At 37.5% G+C, this 25,724-nt stretch overlaps 1 protein-coding gene across 1 annotated transcript in view; it reads left to right on the top strand.

Annotated features, from left to right (window-relative positions):
• The window catches only part of MAP7D2 (MAP7 domain containing 2), a 183,194-nt gene extending 157,885 nt beyond the window's left edge, over positions 1-25,309 (top strand). Inside the window, exons 9-17 of the mRNA XM_044666814.1 lie at positions 2,938-3,188; positions 4,137-4,263; positions 7,353-7,578; positions 9,101-9,205; positions 10,262-10,318; positions 11,825-11,921; positions 14,435-14,621; positions 20,308-20,583; positions 23,645-25,309. Coding sequence (XP_044522749.1) covers positions 2,938-3,188; positions 4,137-4,263; positions 7,353-7,578; positions 9,101-9,205; positions 10,262-10,318; positions 11,825-11,921; positions 14,435-14,621; positions 20,308-20,557 — 1,300 coding nt within the window. The 3' untranslated portion in view covers positions 20,558-20,583; positions 23,645-25,309. The remainder of the gene's footprint in view (positions 1-2,937; positions 3,189-4,136; positions 4,264-7,352; positions 7,579-9,100; positions 9,206-10,261; positions 10,319-11,824; positions 11,922-14,434; positions 14,622-20,307; positions 20,584-23,644) is intronic.
• The last annotated feature ends 415 nt before the right edge of the window (positions 25,310-25,724 follow it).

Below are 25,724 nucleotides of genomic sequence, written 5' to 3'. Positions count from 1 at the left end.
TATATATATATATAGATATATATATATCTATATATATAAATAAATAAAAGAAGTTCACAGACTCCAGGCTAAGATTTCCTGTAGCATGTTCTCTAGGTGACCAAAGATCATAATGATGATGTTCCTTTGTTATAGCTTACCAGACTGTCAAGCATCTGGCCCAGTCTGACATTCATAAGCCCTGAGTCTGCTGCCAGGCATAACTAAGTGTTTTCTTCTCTATTATGATGCAATTGAATTTAATACCCCTTATCTGAAATGTTTCTTGGGGAAAAGAGTGATTACCCAAAGAACAGGAGAGTGGCAGTATCTCCTGTTCCTTCCCAATTAGGCAGCCTCATAGAGATGCCCTCCAGACAGCAATCCAAGGGTATTCTTTCCAGCCATCAACTTCACTTTCTAAATTACTGTGTTATACCTGACCTTCCTAGTTATTGGCCATGTCAGTCCAGTCTGACTCATTATGACCGCATTTTGGGGTTTTCTTGGCAAAGATATTAGAATGGTTTGCCATTTCTTTCTCTAGCTCATTTTACAGGTGAGGAAACTGAGGCAAACAAGGTGAAGTGACCTACCCAGGGTCACATAGCTATTAAGTATCTGAGGCCATATTTGAACTCATGGAAATGAATCATCGTCACTCCAGGCATGGCACTCTATCTCCTGCGTCACTCAGCAGCCTGTGATAAAACATCATGTTTTTTTCATCATCATCATCTCAAGTCAGTATATGCTACATGAGTGGGCAATGTAAAAAAAAAAAAAGATAAAATTTGATTTTGTTTTCTAGCCCCATGAGAAATGTGAAAGATTGGTTTAAAACAATCATGAGAAGACCTGTCCTGACTCATACATGTTCTCAGTTAATCTCTTAGCAGTAATTAATATCAGCTTCAGAAAAAGGCTTCTTTACATTTGAAACTCTAGAGCAGTGATTCCCAAAGTGGGCACTACCGCCCCCTGGTGGGTGCTACAGTAATTCAGGGGAGCAGTGATGGCCACAGGTGCATTTATCTTTCCTATTAATTGCTATTAAAATTTTTTAAATAATTTCCAGGGGGTTAAGTAATATTTTTTCTGGAAAGGGGGCAATAGGACAAAAAAATTTGGGAACCACTTCTCTAGAGAATCAAGGTCATTTATTGGTGTCCCTTGCTGGGCACGAGGCCATGCTTTCCCTTTCACTTTAATTCATGATCTTGTCAAGCTATGTTTCCCAGTGGTTAGAGTACTAGGTCTGGAGTTCAAATCTAGCCGCAGACTCTTACTAGCTATTTGATCCTAGGCAAGTCTCTTAACTTTTGCCTGCCTCAATTTCCTCAACTATAAAATTGGGATAATAATAGTACCTACCTCCCAAGGTTTAATTATGAGGATCCAACTGATCCTATTTATAAAGTTCTTGGCACAGAACCTGGCAAATAGGAGGCGCACTTTAAAGTATTTGTTGCCTATTCTTCCAATCCCTTCTTTATTGTTTTCATTATATATAGATGCTACACTTTTATTGGTTTGTTTATGGGAAAAGATAGTGCGGTATTATGGAAAAATATTGACAGTCAAGAGCCTTAGATTCTAGGTCTTTCACTGCCATTAACTGTATCTTTGAAAATGCTATTTAGTTTCTCTAGTCCTTAGTTTCCTTATCTGTAAACTGGGAATATCAAGCCATAGCCTCCTTGTAAGGTTTTATTTCAAAGGACAAATGAGGTCATGGACATGAACATATTTTGAAAAGTAGAACCTCAGATTCATTGTTCTATGGAATGGCACTCTTGCAAAAGGGAAGATGGGAAGGAGGATTGCAAGGGGAAATTGAAGCAATATAGAAACAAAAGATAGCAATAAAAATGTATAATAAATACTCCTGGGAACAAAAACTTTATTGCTAGAACAGACCTTAGGAATCATCTGGTGCAACCCTTTCCCTTAACAAATGAGGAAGTGGTATCTTGGAGAGGTAATTGCACACACTCAGTACCAAGCTTCAATGAGAATTTCAAGTCCTTTGATTCTAAATACAAAGCACTTTTTTATTGTTCAGTTGTATGGGATTCCTCATGACCCCATTTGGGGTCTTCCTGGCAAAGATACTGGAGTGGTTTACTATTTCCTTCTCTAGGTCATTTTACAGTTGAGAAAACTGAGGTGAATAGGGTAAAGTGACTTGTCCAAAGTAACATGGGTAGTAAGTATCTGCTGCTGAGTTTGAACTCAGGTCTTCTTGACGCTAGTCCTGGCACTTTATCCGTAGCATATCACATATCACATAGCTGTATTACACTAATTAATCATATAATTAGGCCAGACTCTTCTAGGGTTTAGGGAAAAGAATCAAGGGTTCAGAGGCTCATGGATGTTGAGTTAAAAGGGAATCTAGAGTCCATCCCATCCACCACCACCTCCATATCATTTTATAAATGAGGAAAGCGGGCTCATAGAGATAGGTGATTTGCCTAGGTTTATAGAAGTAGTAATGACAAAACCATGGATTTGAACTAAGCTCTTCTGATTCCAAACCCAGCACCTTTTCCACTATAAACACAATGTCTCCCCCAAGGAACTACCAGGTTGCACATACCACATAGGTTAAATCATTTGATGGGACTAGAGAAGGTTTGTATAGAAATTTAAGCTAGATCAGCCACTTGCCAAAGGTCTTAGAGGTAGGATTTGAACCCAGGTACTGTGATGCCAATGCCCTTTTCACTGTACCATTCTGCCTCCCAGAACATATTGATATCTTTTCCTGGACACCTTTCTTCATTTTAAGGCTTATGACAAAAATTTAAGTTTTCTCTTTAAAATGCCAATTTGAAAATTTGAAATTCTAATCTTACAAATATATTGAGGTCTGGAGGAGAGACAGGAAGAACACAGTAAGTCCACTAAGGTCTCAAATTTTACTCCTGTGTTGGTTTTTTGATTTTTTTATAGACCACCTGCAAAAACATACCCACAATCTCCAAAGAATACCAAACCGTACCAAGGATCTCCCATCAAATACCGCAGCCCCCTTTCTCCCAACCAAGAGACTCCCAAGAAGAAAGCAGATAAAGAGAAAGCAAACAAGGAAAAAGAAGGGACTTTGAGTCAGAAAGCACCTGGAGCTCATGGGGATCAGACAAGTGAGAAGCACTCTGCAGAGAAACACAGCCCTTGGACAGGAAAGACCGACACCAATGAAGGTAAGTAAGCCTCCTTAATAAAGCCAGTGCAGAAGGAATTGGTCTTGGGGTGGGGGAGAGGAGATGGGAGTGGGGAGTCTAGAGGAACAGATCTCTAGGTGACCATATAATCATCCTGATTCTTGTGGGAAGCATTGGCCTCTGCTAAGAGGAGGAGGAGGAGGAGGAGTAGGAGGAGAAAGGGAAGCTCTCTTGCTGTTAAATGACATTTCTCCTAACACCTCTCTTCAACTCAGATAGTTTCTATGTTGCATTCTCTTACTTATCTCCCAAAGGGAATTGCCAGAGCTAGAGACGAACAGGCTGACTCTGCTAATGGATTTGGAAAGGCCCCTAGATGTGCTCAGCAAGATAGGCTAGATGGGGCCAATTTTAGTTCTCAGCAAAAAAAAAAAAAAAAAAAAAAAAGGTTTTGCCTTTCATTCTCAATCTGTATTGCTTAAATAACAGGCAATTGAAGAATGCTATCAAAGCCTTTTTATTTTTGAGTATTTAAAATACTTAAAAATAATATTAATAAAATCTAGCATTTATATAGTAATTTAAAGTTCATGAAGCATTTTAGATGCTAACTCCTTTGATTCTGACAAGGTAGGTGCTGCTATTATTCCCATTTTACAAATGAGGGAAGGGAGGCAGGGCTGAGAGAAGTTGAAATAACTACCCAGAGTCATGCACAATTAGTCAGTGTCTTAGGAGAGATTTAGATTCAGGTCTTCAGGAAGACTCTAAGCCCATCTCTTTCATAGACTGCATCTCTTAAAATGCTTCCTCCCAAGCTTCCCCAAGGAAATGCTGCCAGGGCTGTGAAGCACATTTTCCAGCACACCTGTACATTATGGTTGGGAGGATGCCTTGAATGCTGTCCTGGTGGAGATCGTTGGGGTTATTCTGTCAATTTACCTTCTCCTGTACTCTTTAATGTTCTGATCCTTCATGCACCATCAGGGAAGTTCACTGCAGGAACAACCGATGCAGAAGAAGCCTCCAAAATCCTGGCTGAGAAGAGGAGGCAGGTTCGTCTGCAAAAAGAGCAAGAAGAACAAGAGAGGCAGGAGAGGGAAGAGCGAGAGAGGTATTCTACACACCTCTGAAGTATGGGCACTGTCCACTCTGAGGGACTGAGTTGGAAACAAGGGCCTCATCCTTCTTTTCTGAATGATATTTTTAATAGAAGGGGTCATTCACAATTTTTTTGCCACTTTTAAGTGTGCAAAGCACTTTACCTTCACAATCATCCTTCCAGATGCAGCAGTAGAAATAGAACAGGATTCTCATTTTTTACAGAGGAGGAAAGTGACAAAGAGCTTAAATGACATATCTACATATTTTTGGTGTCCCACCCAGGCTCTCAGACTAATTCAAAATTGATCTGAGATTATTAGAAGGGAGACATATTCTTTTGCTAATTGAGAATATTTAAAATTTTTTAATATCTTCTTTTTTTCCCAATTATACGTAAAAACAATTTTTAACATTAAATTTCTAAAATTTTGATTTCCAAGTTCTCTCCCTCCTTACCCTCCCCCTTGGCAAGCAATTTGAAATAGATTATATGTGTACAGTCAAGCAATGCATATTTCCATATTGGTCATATTGTGAAAGACAGACCAAAAAAACCCAACAACTAAAACTAGAAAAATAAAATTTTAAAAAGCTTGATTTGATCTGCATTCAGATCTTTCTCTGGTAATAGATAGCATTTTTCATCATAGGTCCTTCATAATTGTCTTGGATCATTGTATTGTTGAAAATAGTTTTTCACAGTTGATCATCCTGAATTATTACTTCCTGTGTACACTATTCTGGTTTCTGCTCATTTCACTTTGCTTCATTTCATGTAAATCTTTCCAGGTTTTTCTGAGATTATCCTGTTCATCATTTCTTATAGCATATTCCATTATAATTCTATTACAATTTTTTCAGCCATTCCTCAATTGATGGGAATCCTTTCAGTTTCCAATTCTTTCCCACCACCAAAAAAGCTGCCATAAATATTTTTGCACAGGATAGGTCTTTTCCCTCTTTTATCTCTTTGATATATAGACTTAATAGTGGCATTGCTGACTCAAAGTGTATACACAATTTTATTAGCGGAGAATATTTTTAATATTGTAATAGTTGTGCCCAGTTTTGGACATGTACATTTATTTCTTTTAGAGAGAGACAAAGAGAGAAAGATCATAGATAGACAGGAGACAGAAGAAAGAGGAAGAAGGATGAAGAAGGGAAAAGAGAGATGGAGGAGAGAGAAAAAGGAGAGAAACAGAAAATCAGAAAGACAGGAAAAGGAGAGATCATTTTAAGAGAATTTTGAGATGTTTTTCTGCAATGTTTTTATCTTGCTTTTTTGAATCATGTTTGCCTTCAAATGGAAATAAATTAGGAATATAGGGAAATCCATAAATTCTTAGTGTAGTTTTGTCTCTGGCTCCTTTTGGCCCATCCCCCTTACATGAATCCCATCTTTACAGTTTTAAGCTATTAGGGCTTAATTATAAATATGAATTATCTAAAAACAGGGTGTTCCTAAAGTCTTTAATACAGTTATTGTTTTTTTAAACCCTTACTTTCTGTTTTAGAATATACTAAGTATTGGTTTTAAGACAGAAGAGAGTGGTAAGATCTAAGGAACTGGAATTAAGTGACTTGTCATCCAGCTAGAATGAGTCTAAAATCACAGGTGAACCCAAGACCTCCCATGTCTAGGCCTGGCTCTCTATCTGCTGAGCCACTTGGGTACCCCTGCCAGTGACTTCTGATTTGGGACTTCTGATTTCAAATCCTCAGATCTCATAACTTCACTAAATAAGAAGGCAGGCCCCTGTTAAGTACAGGTTTTTCTCATTCTCCTCCTCCTCTTCCCCTCAACCCTTTTTGACCAATGCTTTATTTATGGAGGGAAGATGCCTAGATATTGCCATAAATGGTTTCCTCTATGTTGGATAAAAGACAAAATAATTATTTTTAACACTATTAAATATTAAACTGAAAATCAGTACTATTGATTTTTAAATAATTAATTCCAGAAGGGTCCTTTGAAGTTTCCTTCCATTTGTTCTCCACCTTTGAAGCTTCAATTCCAACCAAAGCAGGTCTGAAAAGCCTTCTCAGATGCTCTGAAATCACTAAATAGCATCCATGTGGCCACTGACACACTTAGAGTTGATGTAAGCTTTTTTTCCCTCCCACTTCTACTGTTGAGAATAGACAAGAGTGGTGGACTCTTTTAATCACTGTTGTTTAGTGTTGACATTTTAAAGTCTATAATTTGTTATGCTATTGTATTGTCATTACCCTGCATATAACGGAATTTATAATCAACTTTGTTTAATGCTTTTTGAGGGAGGGGTTGGAAATTCAAGTAATTTAGAGCCTAGACCAAGTCTTTTATTTGTTTGTTTGTTTCTTTGTTTGTTTATTCATTCATTTATTTGTTTATTTTTAAGCCCTTACTTTCTGTCTTAGTGACAACTCTAAGATAGAGGAGCAAGGGGTAGGCAACATTAAGTGACTTGCCTAGAGTCTCATAGCTAGGAAGTATCTGAGGCCAGATCTAAACCCAGATCCTCACAACTCCAGGTGTGGAACTCTATCTTCTGTTGGACCTAGCTGCCCATTCACCTAGCTTTTTAAACTCTTAAGCCCAATTCATGAATCTGTGTAAATGGCTACAGATATAAAAGGCATATGTTTGGGAGCAGCTACATGGCAAAGTGGATCAAGTATTAGGCCTTGAGAGTTAGAAAGAGCTGAGTTCAAATCCAGCCTCAGATACTTACTGGCAAATTACCCTTAGGCAAATTACTTAACCTGTTTGCCTCAGTTTCTTCTTTATAAAATGAAGTTGATAACAATATCTACCTCCCAGAGTTGTTGTGAGGATCACATGAGATAATATTTGTAAAGTTCTTAGCAAAGTACCTGGTATATAAACACCATATAAACACTATCCATCATTTATAGTTATTATATATCAATATTATTTTGTTATTATTAATTATTACTATGTGGACAGTATTCATTAGGACTTCTTCCAACTTCTTTTGAATATGTGATGTTTGTTATTAAATGTGATGTGCATTTATTTAAATTAAATGTGATATTTTTATTAAAATTGATAAATCAATTTTATTAATTAAATTAATGTGTTTTTATTAAAAGGCTAGAGAGGGAAGAACAAGAAAGGAAGGCAGAAGAAGACAGGATTCTCCAAGAACAAGAAGATGGTAAGAGGGAAGAAGAAAAGAAACAGAGAGAAGAAGAAGAGAAGAGAAAAGCTAAAGAAGAAGCCCAGAGGAAAGCTAAGGAAGAACAGCTCTTAAGAGAGCAACAAGAAAAAGAAAAGCAAGAGAGGGAAGAGCAAGAAAGAATCAGAATTGAAAAGCAGGTACAGCATGAGTCTTCTTGGGAAGGTGAGGGCAGAGGAGGGAGCAGGCATTTATTAAACTACTCTGGGCCAGGCATTTTTTTTTTAAACAAATGTGATCTCATTTGGTCCCACAGCAATGCTGGGACACAGTAGGTGCTATATGATTCCCCATTTCATAGTTGAGTTAACTGAGGCAGATAGAGGTTGGTTAGGTGACTTGCCCAGGGTCTCACAGCCAGGGATTATCAAGGAATTGTTGAACATAGTTCTTCAAAGAAACAAAATTTAAGTTAAATAACAGAATCATAGATTCATATGTTATGAGTGTTAGAAGGAACCTTCAAGGTCATTCATGCTACACTATCCAGTGCCTGAATCCCCTCTGGAGAATCCCGCAAAGATGGTCAATCCAACCTTTTCTAGAATTTTTCCATGGCAAAGGGACTCACTGTCTACCAAAGCAAATGTAGATCCCCCCAACCCCCCGCTTTTTAAATGGTTATAATTGTCAGTTCCTTCTTAACATGTGCTTAACTCACCCTCTTTGTACCTTCATCCATCAGTCCTAGTTTTGTACTCCAGAGCCATGCAGAAAATGAATTATTCTTCCTCATGACAGCCCTTCATATATTTGAATGCAGTGATACTTGAAAAGAGAGAGTCCCACTTCCTTGACCATCATTTCTCTCCTTTGAGCTAAACATCCCCAGCCCTTCAGACATTCCTCTTAATAAGAAGTTTTGCCTTCTCTCAAACTTCTCCTCTAGACATGCTTTAGCTGGTCTATGCTTCTCTTAAAATTGAGGATACATGGAACTGAGAGGAATCTTCCCACACTGTGGTCTGACCCTGGTGGAGCACAAGTGTAAAACATAACAAATGATTGGTCCAGGCCTAGGGATGGAAAGTCCTGGGTTCAAATACTAGCCCTAGATACTTCCTAGCTACGTAACTCTGGGCAAGGCACTTGACCCCAGCTGCCCAGTCCTTACCACTCTTCTTCTTGGAAGAGATACTTAGCATCAATTCTAAGACAGAAGGTAAGGGTTTAAAAGAAATAACTGACCAACAAACAAGCAAGTCTGACACAGGAATAGGGTATCCTATTTCTCATATGTTAACATTAAATTGAAAGCAAAGATTACAATTGTTTATTTCCCAGTATCTCTCACCCTGAAGCATGCTAATTCATCAGTTGAGCATTAAATGTTTCACAGAATTTCATTTATTCATTCAACAAATATTTTTAAGGATCTTTGGTATGCAAAGCATTATGCTTGGGCTATTAAAAGATAAATAAAATGGGGCTCTTGCCTTCAAAGAGTTAATATTGGCTTCACACTAGGTTGTTAAAAAATGCTGGGAAGATAATGTAAATCCTAAACCCAGATATTGTGGCTTTCACTTGTTATATTTTTAGCTGTGTCCAATTTTGGTCTCTGTGGCCATAAGAAAAGAAAAAATTGATAGTTGTAAGAACTCCAAAGTGTTTTGACTAATGAGCACAAATAACTTGTTCTTTTTTCCATCTTTTTATTAGAAGGTAGAGGCAGAAATTAAGGCACGGGAAGCAGCTGAACAGCTACGTATGGAACGAGAACAAATCATGATGCAGATAGAGCGGGAAAGACTGGTGAGAAAGAAGGTACGGTCAAGGGATGGGGAAGGACCAGGATGAGCCATATGATAAAGGAGAAACATGAGAAAGGTGGGTTGCCTTTCTAAAGGGTACAAGTTCTCTCTTGAGGAGCTTCTCAAGTCTTGTCTAGCTTCTTTCTGCCCAGGAGATGGGGATTCCCGATCTTTTTATCTGTTTCTAGGTACCTGTGTGCCCACTCCCCTGCTTATCAGAGTGTATCCTGCTTTAGTGGGCTGGCTCTGATTAATGGGTACATAGTCCAAAGAGGTGTTTTTTTTAATGGTTCATCATGAACAAGAAGTCTTTGATGCTAGGGATGGGGTAACCTGTTTCTCAAATATTAATGTTTAGAGTCAAGATAGTCTCCAAGCCAGAACATGTGGACTTGGAATCCTGGATTTAGTCAGAAGATTTGGGTTCAAATTCTAGCTGGGGCAGTTAGTAACTATGTGGTCATGAACAAGTCATTATATCTTTCTGAGACTGTTTCTTTACAAGCAGATAATATAGATTTATATGATATTTTGCCTTCCTTTTCTCATAGGGTTGTGAAGAAAATGATATGAAACTTAAATAGATAGAGCAAATTTTGCCCAAGAAGTCCCAGTTCTATGTACAGTTCTTTCCTTCTATTCTATAATGTATATGGAAATGCTTGCTTTATTTGGTATTTGTTAAGCTCAGAATAAAAAATAAAATGAAATGAAAAATGCTAAGTATCAGTTCCAAGGCAGAAGAGTGGTACAGGCTAGGCAACTGAGGTTAAGTGACTTATCCAGAGCTGCACAGCTAGAAGTATCTGAGGTCAAATTTGAACCCACAACCTCTTGTTTCCAGGCCTGACTGTCAATCCACTGAGTCACTAACTGCCACACAGTTTTTTAATGCTGTGCAAATACGATTCTTTTCCTGTTGAAAAGAGTATTAAAAGCACAAATTCACAGTGTAACTGGAGAGCTCTCTTCCCCCCATTGACTCTGAGAATTTCCGTCCTCAGCAATATGTCAGATTGTGCCACATTTGTACTTTTGTGCATGCTGGCTCTCTTTTTTTATTTTCCAGAGGATAGATGAAATTATGAGGAGAACCAGGAAAGGCGATGTTTCACCAGAGGTGAAGGTGAGGAATCCACAGTATATTATTTTTATACAATATCTACTAGGTTAAAAAGTTTTGTTTTGGCTTTAAGGTCACAAAGGAAAGAGAGCTAAAGACATAGAGAAAGCATTTCTTAAGTGTTTACTATGTGCCAGGCACTGTGCTAAGCACTAAGGGTACAAATATAAGCAGCCATGACAATCTGTACCCTTAGGGAGTTTATATTCTAATTGGAGTGGGGGAGAAGGGGAATGAAACTGTATAAAGGGGACCAGGAATGTGGGGGGAATAGGGTAAGCCTACAGTACCAGGATATGGAGATGTTTAGGAAGTAGAACAGAAGCCTGATTCTGGACAGATATGGGAAGAATTCATTCATCTAAGCCCAGGTTCCCAGAAGCAGATTACAGTGATGCTATGTGGAAGGAAAAAAGGATGAAGGCCACAGTACCATAAGCCAGGTGGGAAGGGGAAATGACATAGAGGCATGGTACCAAGTAAGTTAAGGGAAGAAATGAGAAATAAATTTAAAAGACTTGTAGGAGGGAGGGAAGATTACTAACTAATAAGTGTTTGAGTCGTCCACCATCTTGGTATTGTTAGAGAATGCTGAATTAGTAACAAGAAAAGATAAGTCAAGAAGAAGGATTTCAAAAATAAGGCCAGTGGTCACTTGCTATATGTATAGAAGGAGGTTTCCAATGTACAGAAATATCAAGGGAGGAAAAAACCTCCCTCATCGAGGAAGGAGAAGAGAGAAAGCAGAAACAAAACATATAATTGATGTTTGTCTTAAGGAGCCTCCGCTCTGCATTTAGGGCTCACTACAAATGAGCCTCCCTCTACCTTTCCAGTTTTATTTCATTTCCATTCAGGTTAGATTCACCTGCCAGATTAGTCTCAACCCTGTTCTCTTTTTGCAGGCTATCTCTGACACTTGGAATGCTCTACCTCACCCTTTGCCTTAACAAATCTTTAGTTTCCATCAAAGTTCCTCACTTACTATGTTGTCATCTCAGTTGTGTCTGACTCTGTGACCCTATTTGGGGTTTTCTTGTCAAAGGTACTGGAATGGTTCGCCATTTCCTTCTCTAGCTCATTTTATAGATGAGGAACTGAGACAAAAGAATTAAGTGACATGTCTAAGGTGCCAGAGCTAGTAAGTGTTTGAGGCCAGATTTGAACTCAGGAAGATGAATCTTCCCGACTCCAGGAGCTCCCTCTCACCTTCTATATGAAGTCTTTATTGATCCCTGCAGTTATTATCAGCCTTCCCTCTTGAAATTACATTGTATTCCTTTAACATCTGCCCTATCATTTTAGATATGTATTGTATGCTCCCAGTAGATTTCACCTTCTTTGAGGAAAAGGACTTTCGTTTTTGACTTAGGTACACATTTAATAAATGTAGAATTTAATTAATTGGTAGACAGATGACCCAGCCAAGAATTAAATGTGGCATAAACTTTTTAAAGTCCTTTCTCTCGCTGCTGCAAGTTAGTCTTTCATATATTTTGTTTGTGACAGAAGGAAGAGCCTACATCGGAATCTCAGCCCAAACTGGAGACTCAGCCAATTTTGGATGTAGAAAATACACCGACACCAGTTGTGCAGAGTAAAGTAGGTGAGTATCAGAATGAATTTATCCTTGGCATCCTGTTTTTAGGACATTCGTAACTACTGATCATACATTGACCATGGATTTTTTTTTATTGCTGGGAATGTCCTTAGATCACCTTGTACAAACCAGTGTGTAAAAGATTTTTCTCTCCTCCGTCCCCAGTCACCATGCCAGAAACTGTGAGCTTCTTATTGAAAAATCATTGATATTATAGCACTCATTTATGCCAAAAATTCTTCAAAGTTTTTTAATTTCATAAAAAGCTTCTATCCAAACCCAGATAAATATGATATCAATGGGAATACACTAAGATCTTTTCCAGTAGATATGAGAGTAAAGCAACAATAACTACCACAATGCTATTATTTGATATAGTTCTAGAAATTCAAGCAAGATCAATAAAACATGAGAATGAAATTAGAGATATAAAAATCTTCTTTTCTTTTTTTTTTTTTTTAAATTTTAAACCCGTAACTTCTGTGTATTGACTTATAGGTGGAAGAGTGGTAAGGGTAGGCAATGGGGGTCAAGTGACTTGCCCAGGGTCACACAGCTGGGAAGTGGTGTCTGAGGCCGGATTTGAACCTAGGACCTCCCGTCTCTAGGCCTGGCTCTCAATCCACTGAGCTACCCAGCTGCCCCCGAGATATAAAAATCTATAAAGAGGAAATAAAACTCTCTCTATTTGCTGATAATATGGTGCTATACTTGGAAAATATATACTGATAGAGTATACTCAGAAAATTGATTCTAAGCAATCAGCAAAGATACTAATCAAGATCAATTAATGACTTCAGCAAAATTGTAGGCTACAAAATAAACACTCCCAAATCAACTGCACCAGTATATGATTCACAAGAGTTCCAAAGAACTTATTGAAAAATGTTCCCTTCCAGAGGGAAAACTAGTGAACTCTTGAGTGCAGACTGAAGCATACTTTTTCACTTTATTTTTCTTGCTTTTTTTCCCTCTTGTGATGGAATTAATGTAGAAAATCTTGCATGAAAATGGGGGAGGGGAATTGACTTGTTTCTATATAATAACAAAATCTAAGAAGCAATAATAGAAAGGGAAATTCCATTCCAAATAACTACCAGATTCATAGAGTATGTAGAGATTGATTGTTCTACACAAAAGACTTGTGTAGATTCAATTACAGAGCCCACTTACAAAATATTCCTTAAAAGGAAGTCAGTGATGTCTTTAGTAACTCCAATAAAAATAAATAATAAATAATAAAAATAAACAATAAGCAGCTTACAAAAATTCTGGAAGTTTATTTTGTCCCTCCTGTTCTTTCATATAAGAAGATTATTGATAATTTTGGTTGCTCCATACCAGTTATGGGCAACCTAAGATCATAGATTTAGATCAGTGGGACCTTCCAGGTCATCTATTCCAGTGGCATCAGACTCAAATAGAGATGATTTTTAGTTATTTTCAGTTATGTCTGACTCTTTATGACCCCATTTGGAGTTTTCTTAGAAAAGATATTAGAATTGTTTGCCATTTTCTTCTCCAGCTCATTTTTAAAATGAGGAAACTGAGGCAAAATGGGGTTAAGTGACTTTCTGAGAGTCACACAGTGAGTAAATAAATGCCTGGGATAATATACTCAGGAAGAAGAATCTTCCTGTCTCTAGGCCAAGTACTTTACTGCACCATCTAGCTGCCCTAAATAGAAATAGAGGTCACTAAATCATAGATAAAGATCCTTGTAGGTCATATATTGATTTAGAAAACCATATATTAACATTATCTATATTTTATTGTACTTTTATTTATTTGGTTAAATATTTCCTAGTCACATTTAATCTTTAATTTAGATGGCACTTGTATTTGACACCTCTGATCTAGTTTCATTCTCCTCATTTTATAGATTGAGGAAACTAGAGGCAGTTAGGTAAAGCAATTTGCCCAAAGCTATATACAGAAAATAAGTCGCAGACAGATGTGGCATTTAAATATTAGTCCTATGCTTCCATATCATGTGCTCAAAGGATAGACCCATTTCAGATTTATTTTTATTTTTCTTCTCTCTGTCTCTCTCTGTCTCTGTCTCTGTCTCTGTCTCTGTCTCTCTGTCTCTGTCTGTCTGTCTGTCTGTCTGTCTGTCTGTCTGTCTGTCTGTCTCTCTTCTTTCTTTCTCTTTCTAGGACCAACTCTCTATCCACTGGGCCACCTACCTGCCCCTAGAATAATTTTTCAATCTTTTTCTTTGCCTTACAATTAGTGGGAATGAGAAAGCTGTCTCATATTTAACAAAGCTTCCTCTGTATATCTTAAATTCTCTTTACATGTCAGGTTTTGTTACCTGATCAGTTTTCTTCATTGAATTTGAGGGAAATTAGTTAAGAGACCTAATTAATCTGCTTCTATTCCAAGAAAGTTGTAATTTTATCAGAGAATTGAACCGAGTGATCCAAGAGACAATTTTGCCTAAAATTTCTTTGTTTTAGTTACTATATGATTATCCTGAGGCACTGTGTTTTTAATGACTCTTTTTTCCAAATTAGAAATCAATGAATTGACCACCTACCAAGAAGCTAATGGTGTGGGACCCACTGCTCCTGAAACTATCTCTCGGGATGTCTTCTCTAATGGTCTTAAGCCAACGGCAGGACTCATCCATCTGGATGCCCTAGATGGGAAGTTGAATAGTCTGGATGATTCCACGGATGAGGTTCAGTCTATGGATGTTAGGTACATGTATTTCTTTCATACTTAACTCCTGTCTCCTGAAATTGTTGAATAACTTCTGAATTGATTTCTTCATTCTACTCTGATGCAGGGACCAATGAAACAAGTTAAAGTAGCTTTGGATGATATGACAGAACATTTATGGCAGTGGGTTAATACTAGTTTCCCTCATTTCACAAAATAAGACGCTGATTTTTTTTTCAAGATCTTAAGCACCAAACTTAAGAAATGTTTAAATATAGCATGCATTAGTTGGGAACTTGAATTATTTTATGATCTTCTAGAGCAGCACTGTGAGATGCTGTAAAAGCCCTGGCAGGAACAAAAGAGCCCAAGATGGTTCTGCTCTAAGGCCTCTTAGGATAGGAGGAGGGGAGAGCCAGACATAAAGGGAACAAAAGACATGGAAGAAACTATGTACCATTGCAAGGAGGGGTTTGGAGCTGGATCAAGGGAGTGATAGCTGACAGGAGGTGACACCAAGAATCCAAAGAGTGGTATACAGTGTCGTCAAAGTCAAACAGAAGCAGGTCTCTATTAGCTGCTTATTGACTTAAATTAGGGGGCAGATGGGAGGTTCAGTGTATTGAGAACCAGGCCTAGAGACTGGAGGTCCTAGGTTCAAATCTGACCTCAGAAACATCCTATCTATGTGACCCTGGGCAAGTCACTTAACTGCCATTGCCTAGTTCTAACTGCTCCTCTGCCTTGGAACCAATACATAGCATTGATTCTAAGACAGGAGGGAAGGGTTTTCTTTTTTTTTTTAAAGAGAGTGTCAGCATAGCAGTGGCTAAGAAGCTGGTATCAAGGTCAGGAAGAGACAGATCTAGTTCCAAGTTCTGCCTTTCACACATACTGGCCATGTAACCCCAGCAAGTCGTTTAGCTTTTAAGTAAGTACCTAGACAACTATTTAAAGGTATAGGATCAGGAGAAGGCGCTGATATGCATTAGTAGAAGAGTTTTTCCTTCCTGAGAATTCCTATGCCATGAAGTTACAGACCCATTTAAAAAAATAAAGCTGAGGGGGCAGCTGGGTAGCTCAGTGGATTGAGAGCAAGGCCTAGAGACAGGAGGTCCTAGGTTCAAATCTGGCCTTAGACACTTCCTAGCTGTGTGACCCTGGGCAAGTCACTTAACCCCCATTGCCTAGCCGTTATTGCTCTTCTGCCTTGGAATCAATACATAGAATTGATTCTAAGGTGGAAGGTAAAGGTTTATAAAAAATAAAGCTGAGGGAACCAATTAACAGTATTTATTCTAAGATAGAAGGTAATGGTTTAAAAAGATTGCTTGCCTTCTCAAAGCTGGGGGAAGAGAGGGGAGGGAGAAATTATACTTCAAGATTTTTTTAATGTAAAAAATTGTTTTTGCATGTAATTGAGAAAAATAAAATATGTATTTTTAAAAAGGCCTTAGGAGTTGGGTCAGGGGAATTAGAGGAAACCTGCTGTGTCAGGCTTTAAGAAAGAGGATAAGAAAACATACTGTTTGAGAGAGTCTGGATTTTCTGTCTTTCTGTGGCTTTGTGTCATCAGTTTTCATTTTTTAAAAGCTGTTTTCAGTCAGAGGAAGAAATGTCCTAAAACTGGGCTTGGTTTTTCTCCTCCTGTCCTCTCTCTCTCTCTCTCTCTCTCTCTCTCTCTCTCTCTCTCTCTCTCTCTCTCTCTCTCTTTCTCGTTTTCTTTTCTTTTCTTATATTTATTTATTTATGTAAAAGTATTTCCCCATGGTTACATGATTCATGTTCTTTCCCTCCCCCCTCCCAGAACTCGCCAACTAGGGGGTGCAGATTTAGTGAGTTTTGTAATATGGATTATTCAAGGCCTGTGTTCTAGTATTAGAAAGATAATTACTCTTAGCAGAGCTTTTCATACAATTACTATTCCAAAACTGGCTTTGGGTGATTAGAAGAGGAAATCAAGAAAGCTGAGATTTTACTTGTTAAGAGATCATATTAGGGATATTAAGGTTAGGGTTATCCTTTACTCTGATGCCTGAAAGCTTCCATCCAGGTTCATTAACTATAATCCGCATTCTCTGGTCTGTCTTTCATAGCACCATCTCTTTCTATTCAGGTCATGGATGTAGAGATGGTAGGCACTTCAAAGATCATGGAGTCTGTACATCTCATTTTACAAATGAGAAAATGAAGCCCCAGGAAATTGAAGTGACTTGCCTGTGATTTCACAATAATAAGCATCAGGGGTGGGATTTTAATCTACATTTTCTGACTCCAAAGCCAGTATTCTTCTCACTAACCTACATTGCTTCCCCAAGGAAAGATGGGAGGAAAAGAACAAACATTAACCCAGTACCTACTGGGTACTAAATGCCATACCAAGTGTCCAGGGAGATATCAAGTTTCAGATAAGACGTGGCCTTACTCTCATGGAGCTTACTACATAGTCTAGAAGGAACTAATATACTAGCCCAAATATGTTAATGATATTTTCAAAGTACTGTCATGATATTGTTACTGACAAAGTAAGAGATCAAGTTAGGTAACAGTCATTTATTACATACTTGGTATGTGCCTGTGGAGGAAGGGAGGGAAGAAGGGAAGGAAGGAAGAAGGAAGGAAGGAAAAAGAAAGGAAGAAAGGAAGAAGGAAGAAAAGAGGGAGGGAGGAAGAAAGAGAGGAAGGGAGGAAAAAAGAAAGGAAGGAAGGAAGGAAGAGGAATAGAGGAAGGAAGAGAGGGAGGAAGGAAAGAAAGAAAAAGAAAGGAAGAAATGAATGAAGGAAGAAAAAGGAAAGAAGGAAAGAAGAAAGAAAAAGAAAGGAAGAAATGAATGAAGAAAGAAAAAAGAAAAGGAAGGAAGGAAAGAAGAAAGAGAAAAAGGGAGGAAAGGAAGAAAAAGGAAGAAAGGAGAGAAAGAAGAAAAGAAAGCAAATCCATCCCTTCATGAAAGAAATATAATACAAGTAACTGTGTTACATACAAAATATATACAGAGTAGGGGCAACTAGATAGCACAGTGGATAGAGAGCCAGGCCTAGAAGTGAAAGAACTTGGGTTCAGATCGACTTCAGAAACTTCCTAATTGTGTGACCCTGAGCAAGTTATGTAACCCCAAGTGCTTAGCCCTAACCTGTATTTTGCCTTGGCATTGATTCCAAGAGAGAAGGTAAGAGTATGTTTTTGTGTGTGTGTATACATACATACATATGTATATATGTGTATACACATACATACACAGAGTGGATAAAGATCATCAGAAGGGAAAGGGATTAGCAGTTGGGGAGAACTACCTTTCCAAGGTGAGGTTTGAGCTGAATCTTGAAGGAAACCAGGATTCTAAGAAGTGAATGTAAAGAGGAGGGAGAGCATAAAACATGGAGGACAGTAAGTACAAAAGCATTAAAATGAGAGATGGGAGTGTTATGAGTGAGGAATAGCAAGTAAGCCAATATACTTAGATTGTAGAATGTGTAGTAGGAGCATAAAGTATGAAAAGAATAAGAAGGGGGAAGGTTATGAATGTTTCTTTTTTTAAATAACTGATTTTTTACCAATTATGTGTAATAACAAATTTCCACATAAGTTTTCCAAAGTTATATGATGCAAATTTTCTCCCTTCCTCTGTTCCCTGCCCCCTTCTGGAGCTGGTAAGCAATTCTATCTGGGTTATACATGTATACTTATACATTTTATTTGTACATGTATATATTTTGCATGATAACTCATGCAAAACATTTCCATGTTAATGAACATTTCTTGATGCCAAAGAGAGCCCTTTATATCTGATTCTGAAGTTAATGGCCCACATTGAGCATGGGCATGTGTATGTGTGTGGGGGGGGGTAGAGGGAGAGAGAAGAAGAAGAAGAAGAAGGAGGAGGAGGAGGAGGAGGAGAAGTTTTCCTACAGGAAGTTTATTATTTTATTTTTTAACATTTATTTTTTAATTTTGAGTCTCAAATTTTCTCCCTCCCTCACTTTCTCCCAGTCTTTCCTAGGATGGGGTAAACAATCTGATATAGATTTGATATGTGCAATCATGTATAACATTTTTTCACATTAGTCAGTTTGTGGATGAAAATATATATATATATATATATATATATTCTTTTAAATTACATTGACATCTGAGTGGAGGATGGACTGGAATATGGAAATACTTGAGGCAGTAGTCGAGGTGAGATGAGGTCTTGAACTAGAGTTGTAGCAATATTGATTGGAGAGAGAAGATGGAAACTTAATGATGTGGCAACAGCTTAGATATGCAGGGTCAGTGAGGGTAAGGACCCAGGGATGACACCAAAGGCTGTGGGCTGTTATAAGAATTTTGAAAATGGGAAAAAAGGGCATTGGGGGAGAACAGTTATATGAGTTCTATTTTGGACATGGACGTGTTGAGTTTAAGATGCCTAGTATGAAATTTCCAAAAAGAAGGAGGAAATGCATGCTAAAGCTCAACACAGAAAGTTGGGCTGAATATGTAGACAGGAGAATCACCTGCACAGAGATGATATCTGAACCTTTGAGATCTTAGGAGATATGGACCAAATGAAAAAGTAAAAAGTGAAAAGAGAAAGGGCCCCAGATGGAGACTCTGGGGACACCCAGAGTTTGTGGTAATGATAAAGAGGAATACTGAACAAAGAAAACTGAGACAGAGTGGTCAGCCAGATAAGAGGAGAACCGGAAAAGAACACTCAAAAGAACCAAGAGAGGAGAGAGTATCCAGGTGGAGAAGGTGATCAATAGTAGTGTCAGGGTATGCAGAGAGGCCAGAGAAAATCTCTGGGATTGAGAAAAGGCCATTAGATCTGGCAATGAGATCATTGGTGACTTGAGAGGGCAGGGCTCCAATGAGTTAAGAGGCCAAATTGGAAAGTATCGGAGAGAGGAAGCTTGATGTCTTTTTTTCAAAGAGCTTAGCCATAAAGGGAAGGAAAGAATAAAGGTCACTGATCATAAGGTGCTGTTGTCAGAGGTGACTTTCTGGAAGAAGGTGGCATTTGACACCCTTAAAAAAAATAAAGAGGAATTCAACAGCAAATTGTTGGAAAAGAGTATTCCATGCACCTGTAATAGTGAGAAAAATGACAGATTAATAAAAGTACAGTGGGTTGAAGCATCTAGTTTGGCTGAAATATAGAATGAATGGTTGGGGGTGGGAGTGTGGAAAGGAGAGAATAAGAGATAAGACTGGAAAAGGGAAGGTAGTACCAGATTGTGGAAACTCTTGAATGCCAGGCAGATCAGCTTGGCCCATGTAAATCAGAGAACTCCGATGGGCAAGAACCAGATAAATTAGGTTATACTATAAGATTTTTATTTTCCACTGTGAGCTAAATGAGAAAATAATTATTCACTTGGCAGCTAACTTTGCTGTATATGCTATAAATAAGTTAGGTGGGATGGACCACCATTGGGCTTGGCACCATATGAAACTCATAGATGCCCACCCCATCAGCCCTCTAGATGAGGGGAACTCAGGTGCCAAAGCAATGGGAACAATTGTCACATATACACAGATATCAAACTCTCTCTTGAAGGTTTAGCTTTAGTTTTTTTGGTTTTGCTTTCTGTTTTGACTTTCCAATCTTTAGGTTGTTCTACTTGAAATGACTTGCCACCTACCTTTTCCAAGAGAATATAAGCAAAAGGTATAAGAGTAAAATTAGAATAAGAGATTTGAGCAGTGAAAAAAAGAACTCTCTCTCTTTTTTTTTTTCAGTCCGGTTTCAAAAGAAGAACTTATCTCCATTCCAGAATTTTCACCAGTGAATGACATCATTCCCGGTGTTTCTTTGGAACAGAATGGAACCAGCAATGCCAAGGCCATTGAAGACCTCTTAGATTTCACAGGCCCCCCACCTTATCCCAAGAAATCCAGTGAAACCCTTGCCATAGATGACTGTAACAAAAACTTGATTGAGGGATTTAACAGTCCAGGACCAGAAAATACACTTAATACAATATGTTGATGAATACAATATGCTATAATGTAAAGGTACAGTACTTTGGGATGGCTGTCTATAGTGGGACCGTTTTTAAATTTTCTTTTTCTTTTCCTTTTTTCCCCCTTTTTTATCTCTTTACTTCCTTCTTCTCCTTCCTCTTTCCCCCTTCTTTCTCTCTCTTTGTCTTTTTCTTTTCCTTTCTTCTTTCCTTCCACCCTTTCTTTCTCCTCCCTTCCCCCCCCCACTATTTACCCAGGCTGAAAGTATAGCAGCCATTCACAACCCTTATCCCTTATCTTACTACTGTTTTGAATAGAACATAATAAATAGTAATAGCTCAAAGTATAGCAGATCACCCAAACTACTGCTGTTAAAAAACTCAAATAGAAACAGATCCCTTCACCGAAAGACCACATATTGACTTAAAAAAATCACAATGAACATTATCTGCATCATATTATTTTTTTACTTATTTTATTAAACAGTTACCAATTACATTTTAATTTGGTTCAGTAGACAACTCAGCCCCTTATAATTTGGCCCCAAGTCTGACACCTGCCCAAGACAAGTGGCAAAGCCCGGAACCAGATCCCAAGGCTCTGGATTCCCCAGGTCTCGTGCTCTGTTCCCTTCAAGCAGACTGCTTTTTCAAATGCTTTAGGATTTTGTTTTTTAAAATCACATTTCAGTCAAATTTCCTGAATATGTGTATCTCGGCATATTTTTCATTTATATATTTAATTTATTTATACACGTGTGTATGTATGAAGCATTTCTATCTGGGATGTCAGAAATTAGAAATGATAAGTATTTTGCCCATCTCGGTCATAGTAATGCAATGATCAGGGAGATAGCATCCACATGAAAGTCACAATTAAGGAAGCTTTTGGCTCAGACTTTGGAAAATTTGTCTGGTTCCAAAAAAGGTATTGGTATTTCTTTTTATGTAAAAAACCTGAAAAGTTAATATGAAACTCACAAAAACTTAAGAACATCTTGGGGTAGAGGAAAGACAACTTTTTGTCTGTTAGATATGGAATTAGGGATAGCAATAATTTAATTTAGTGTATATGATATATAATTTCATGGTTTATTAATATGTAGCTTTAATTCTCCAAACAGAATGTTGAAACTTTTTCATATTAAATGAATCAGTTTAATCAAATAGTTTGTTTAAAAGTAGCAGCTTAAGTGGAATCGAATCTCTTGTTTAAAATTTTCAATGCTATTTTATAAAATGTGGAGATTTTTTATATTCCCTAGAGTTCTGGGCATAAACTTTTAATTCATTTCTTTGACTTAGGAAGTTAAGTTAAAAGAGAAATGCTAAGTGGCTTTTATAGTCGGTGTTATTATTTCTTCATTCTCCCCTGGAGCTTTGGAATACCATTCCACTCCAGCATTTCAGATGGAGGTAGCAAGAATTATCAGAAATGCTGGACAGAGGTGAGAGTTCAAAGTTTCTGAAAACAGTAGAGCAGGAAAATTATGTGACAGCTTAGGCCAAGTAGAAAGTAATTTTGAAAATACATTGTTATGGAGTTCCAGGGTTCAGATCTGACATCAGCACTTCCTAGCTTTGTGACCTTGGACAAGTCACTTAACCCATATTGCCTAGCCCTTACCACTCTTCTGCTTTGGAACCAACACACAGTATTGATTCTAAGGCGAAAGGTAAGGGTTTAAAAAAAGAAAAAGAAAAAGCATCATCATTACCAGGTTAAAAACTGACTTCACTCCTTTCAGAAAATGTTTTTCCCACTTTTGTCATGGTGTACTACCATTTACTCTTTTCTCAATAAACACCAGAGTGTATATCAGCATTCTAAACCAAACTGGTCTCATCTTCACAAGCTGTCATTTTCTCCAAAACCATAGTGATCCCATTTAGAAAACACTTTTTAGAATTTGCTCCCCTTCCCACTTTTTTAGCATCTTGAGTTGAAGCTCAAACAACACATAGTCATTTCACACAAGAAAACACCTCCAGTTTCTCACATCACAGGCCATTTTTAGATTAAATTAAATAGGTGCCCAAAAGAGGAAGAATATTTTCCCCAATCAGTATATTTCAATTCTTTTAGGAGTTTTCGGTTAAACTTGACCATAACATAAAATTTCTACTTCATTAGCTTCCCTTTCAGAAGCTCTTTTTTTTTTTTTAGCATTCTCTTCTATTAAAAAAGCATATGTGTGTATCTATACATACACACACAGACACATATACATGCATACATACACACATATAATAGAAGCACCTCTCTCCTCTAAGTGGGGGGTTGGGAAAGGGTGGGCACTACAGAAATGGGATTCAGCATAAATACATGTTGTCCAGACATGATCTGTATATTGGTTGTTTTACTTAGATGTTACCTTTGTTACAAAGAATGGTTGGTTCAGTGGGGGAGAGAGAATTTAAGGGAAAATAGCTAGTATTTTTAAAACCTTATAAAAAAGAAGTTAGAATATAAAAATACATAAATGTAAAACTTAAAACCTATTAAAATTAATTAAGTATTTAATAGTATAAAACTTTGAGGGAAAAAGATGCCCAAATGTCACTTAGTTTAGGAAAATGTTTATATACTTTCAGCTTTGCATATATCATCATCAGTCCATAGGACTTAGAGCTGGAAAAGTACCTTAGAAATCATCTATTCCGACTGCTTGTTTTCTAAATAAATAGACCTTAAAATAAGGTTGTGCAATTTGACAAAGTCCATGCAAGCAGGAAAAAAGACAGGGATTAGGAACCAGCTATTCTGACTCTGCAATTTCTTTCTGATAGACCTCACTGCCTCCCCTAGCAGAAACCTTGAAAAGTAGTACCTAGAGAGGAACAATATGCCCGTGATAATGTCACTAAATGAACTTCTCTCTGCTCATATGCTTTGATTAAAGAATTAACTTGTTTCCAAATTCTTGTAGTTTATTTAAAAGCCAAGGAGTGCTACTTCTGAGGAAGAATCAGAAAAGCATTTATCTTAGGTAGTAATTTCAAAGAGAGATAGAGGGAAAGGGGATTCTGGGTCATAAACTTAGAACTAATGAAGTTTTGCTGGATTGACATTCCTTTGATTGTTGTTCTTTTTTTCATTTTTGAATTGACAGAGGTAGTATATGATGGAGGAAATACAGACCTGTGATGCTGCTGGCAGTAAAATATGAACTGTTTATCATCTGAAGAAGCTTCTATAATCCTTGACTACTGGATTCCAATAATCAGAGCTGAATGTACTATTATGTCTTCTCAAGGGTATATGCCCCTAAACTGGCTTTAAAAAAAAAAAAGAAAGAAAAATGTAAATCTTGACTCTTAACCCTTGATTAGTTTCAGGGAAGCTTCATTGCGCTGTGTATTAAAGCTTTGGCTACAGATCAAGTACTTAAGATATTATCCTAATCATTATCTGAAGAGCATCAAAGACTTCAACTTGTCAATTCACTTTATAATCATTCTCCATAAGTTGGGTCACAGAAATATCTAGATGTCTTTTCTTGTAAATACACTTAACATTACCACTCTTAACCTGAAGGTCACTTAAAATACCCTGGACTTGAGCAGCATGCTGTCCTTATCTAAATGGGGGAGGGTATTGAAGAGATTACTTCCTCCCATATTCCCTCCCCTACTCCTTTCCCCTTCAATCATGCTTTCTTTCATTGAAGGCTTTGAAATGAGTTTTCATTGAGGAAATACAGCATGCTTAACCCTAGAAGCCCCTCTGCTATTAAGTTTAGCCAACTGAAAACCGATTGTAATGATTTTGCTCTTAAGAAATTTTTTTTTTTTTAAGAAATCTATTTGTCCAGGGAGAAAGGTACCTTCTCACAATGAGTCCCATCTGACTCTGAAGTTGGATTATTGCAGGTTAACTTTCTCATCGTACAATTGTTTCTAGTTCTGACCACAGTTTTCCAGGTTATAATTGAACGTTTCGCTTGAGTTTGTCTAAATAATGTATCCTGACACAGGCAGCAAATACAATTGTTTCTGGTGATGGTAATGGTGGTGGGTTCTTGTTTGTTTTAGTTTTGTTTGTTTTTCCACTTCTTGGATTATGTCTCTCTGTCCACCTTTAGGAAAAAGTAAATCTAAACTTTTCAGTGAAAACTCTACTGCTCTAAGACACTGATGGGGTCCCAAAGGGGCACAGTATTTTCACTTGCTTTAATGACATCAACCTCTGTAACATGTTGAAACATCTGTGGGAAAATCCCCACAGGACCTTATCATTTATAAACATTTTGTGCCATACGAAATGCACTTTGGTTCATTTTATTTCTTTCGATGGAATGTAACCCTCAAACTCTATCATTCTTTTCTTCTTTGAGGCCTTGTTAATCTAGTACTTCAAGGGACAAGGGAGACCAAGAATTTTAGCAGATGTGAACAAAAAGTGGGAATGTTGATCATGTGAGGAAATTGATGGAATGCCATGGTCTCAGTAGTAACCTTGTCCTTGTGCTTTGAAAACCAGCAATTGTTTAACAATTCAATAGCTAAGTATTCTGTGTGTATGTTTTTGTATGTACATATAGATGTATAATACATATATGAAATAAAGTCCATGCCCACCATGATGTAGTTCCATTTATCTTGGTAAATGTCTGAGGAATCCCTTTTTCCAGTAAGTGAACAGGCCCAGATGAGGAAGATGATGGTCCTGTCTTCTGAAGGAATCTTTCCCATCCTTTCCTCATCGTTTATTTTGCTGTGATATATTGTCCTTGAGAGATGCCGCTGAACGTGTTTTACTCGGCCAGTACTTCTGTATACTGTGGAGATTCTTCCTTTGCATGACATATGTAGCATGTTGTAACAGTGAAATACATTTTCATTTGATCAGATTTAATCTGCTTGCTAGCATTTTGTTCTGTGTTGCTTACAGGAAATAGTTGTTTTGTTTTTTTTTTACAGGAAATAACTTTTTATTCTTCCACTGATGTATACTTGTTATTTCTGGACTTTACCATAGGAGAAACAAGTGATTCATTCCCTTGTCATACTCAGGCATTTAACTTTTATTTTTTTTTATCAGTGTTAGAAGAAAAAATTGAAGGGCAGCTAGTTGGTACAGTGGATAGAGCGCCAGGCCTGGGAATCAGGAAGACTCATCTTCCTGGGTTCAAATTTGACCCCAGATACTTCCTAGCTATGTGATTCTGGACAAGTAACTTAACTCTGTTT

This window comes from Gracilinanus agilis, chromosome 3, assembly GCF_016433145.1.
Source record: "Gracilinanus agilis isolate LMUSP501 chromosome 3, AgileGrace, whole genome shotgun sequence".
Lineage (NCBI taxonomy): Eukaryota > Metazoa > Chordata > Mammalia > Didelphimorphia > Didelphidae > Gracilinanus > Gracilinanus agilis.
The sequence above is the reverse complement of the archived record's forward strand: the minus strand, read 5'-3'. Positions and strand labels throughout refer to the sequence as shown.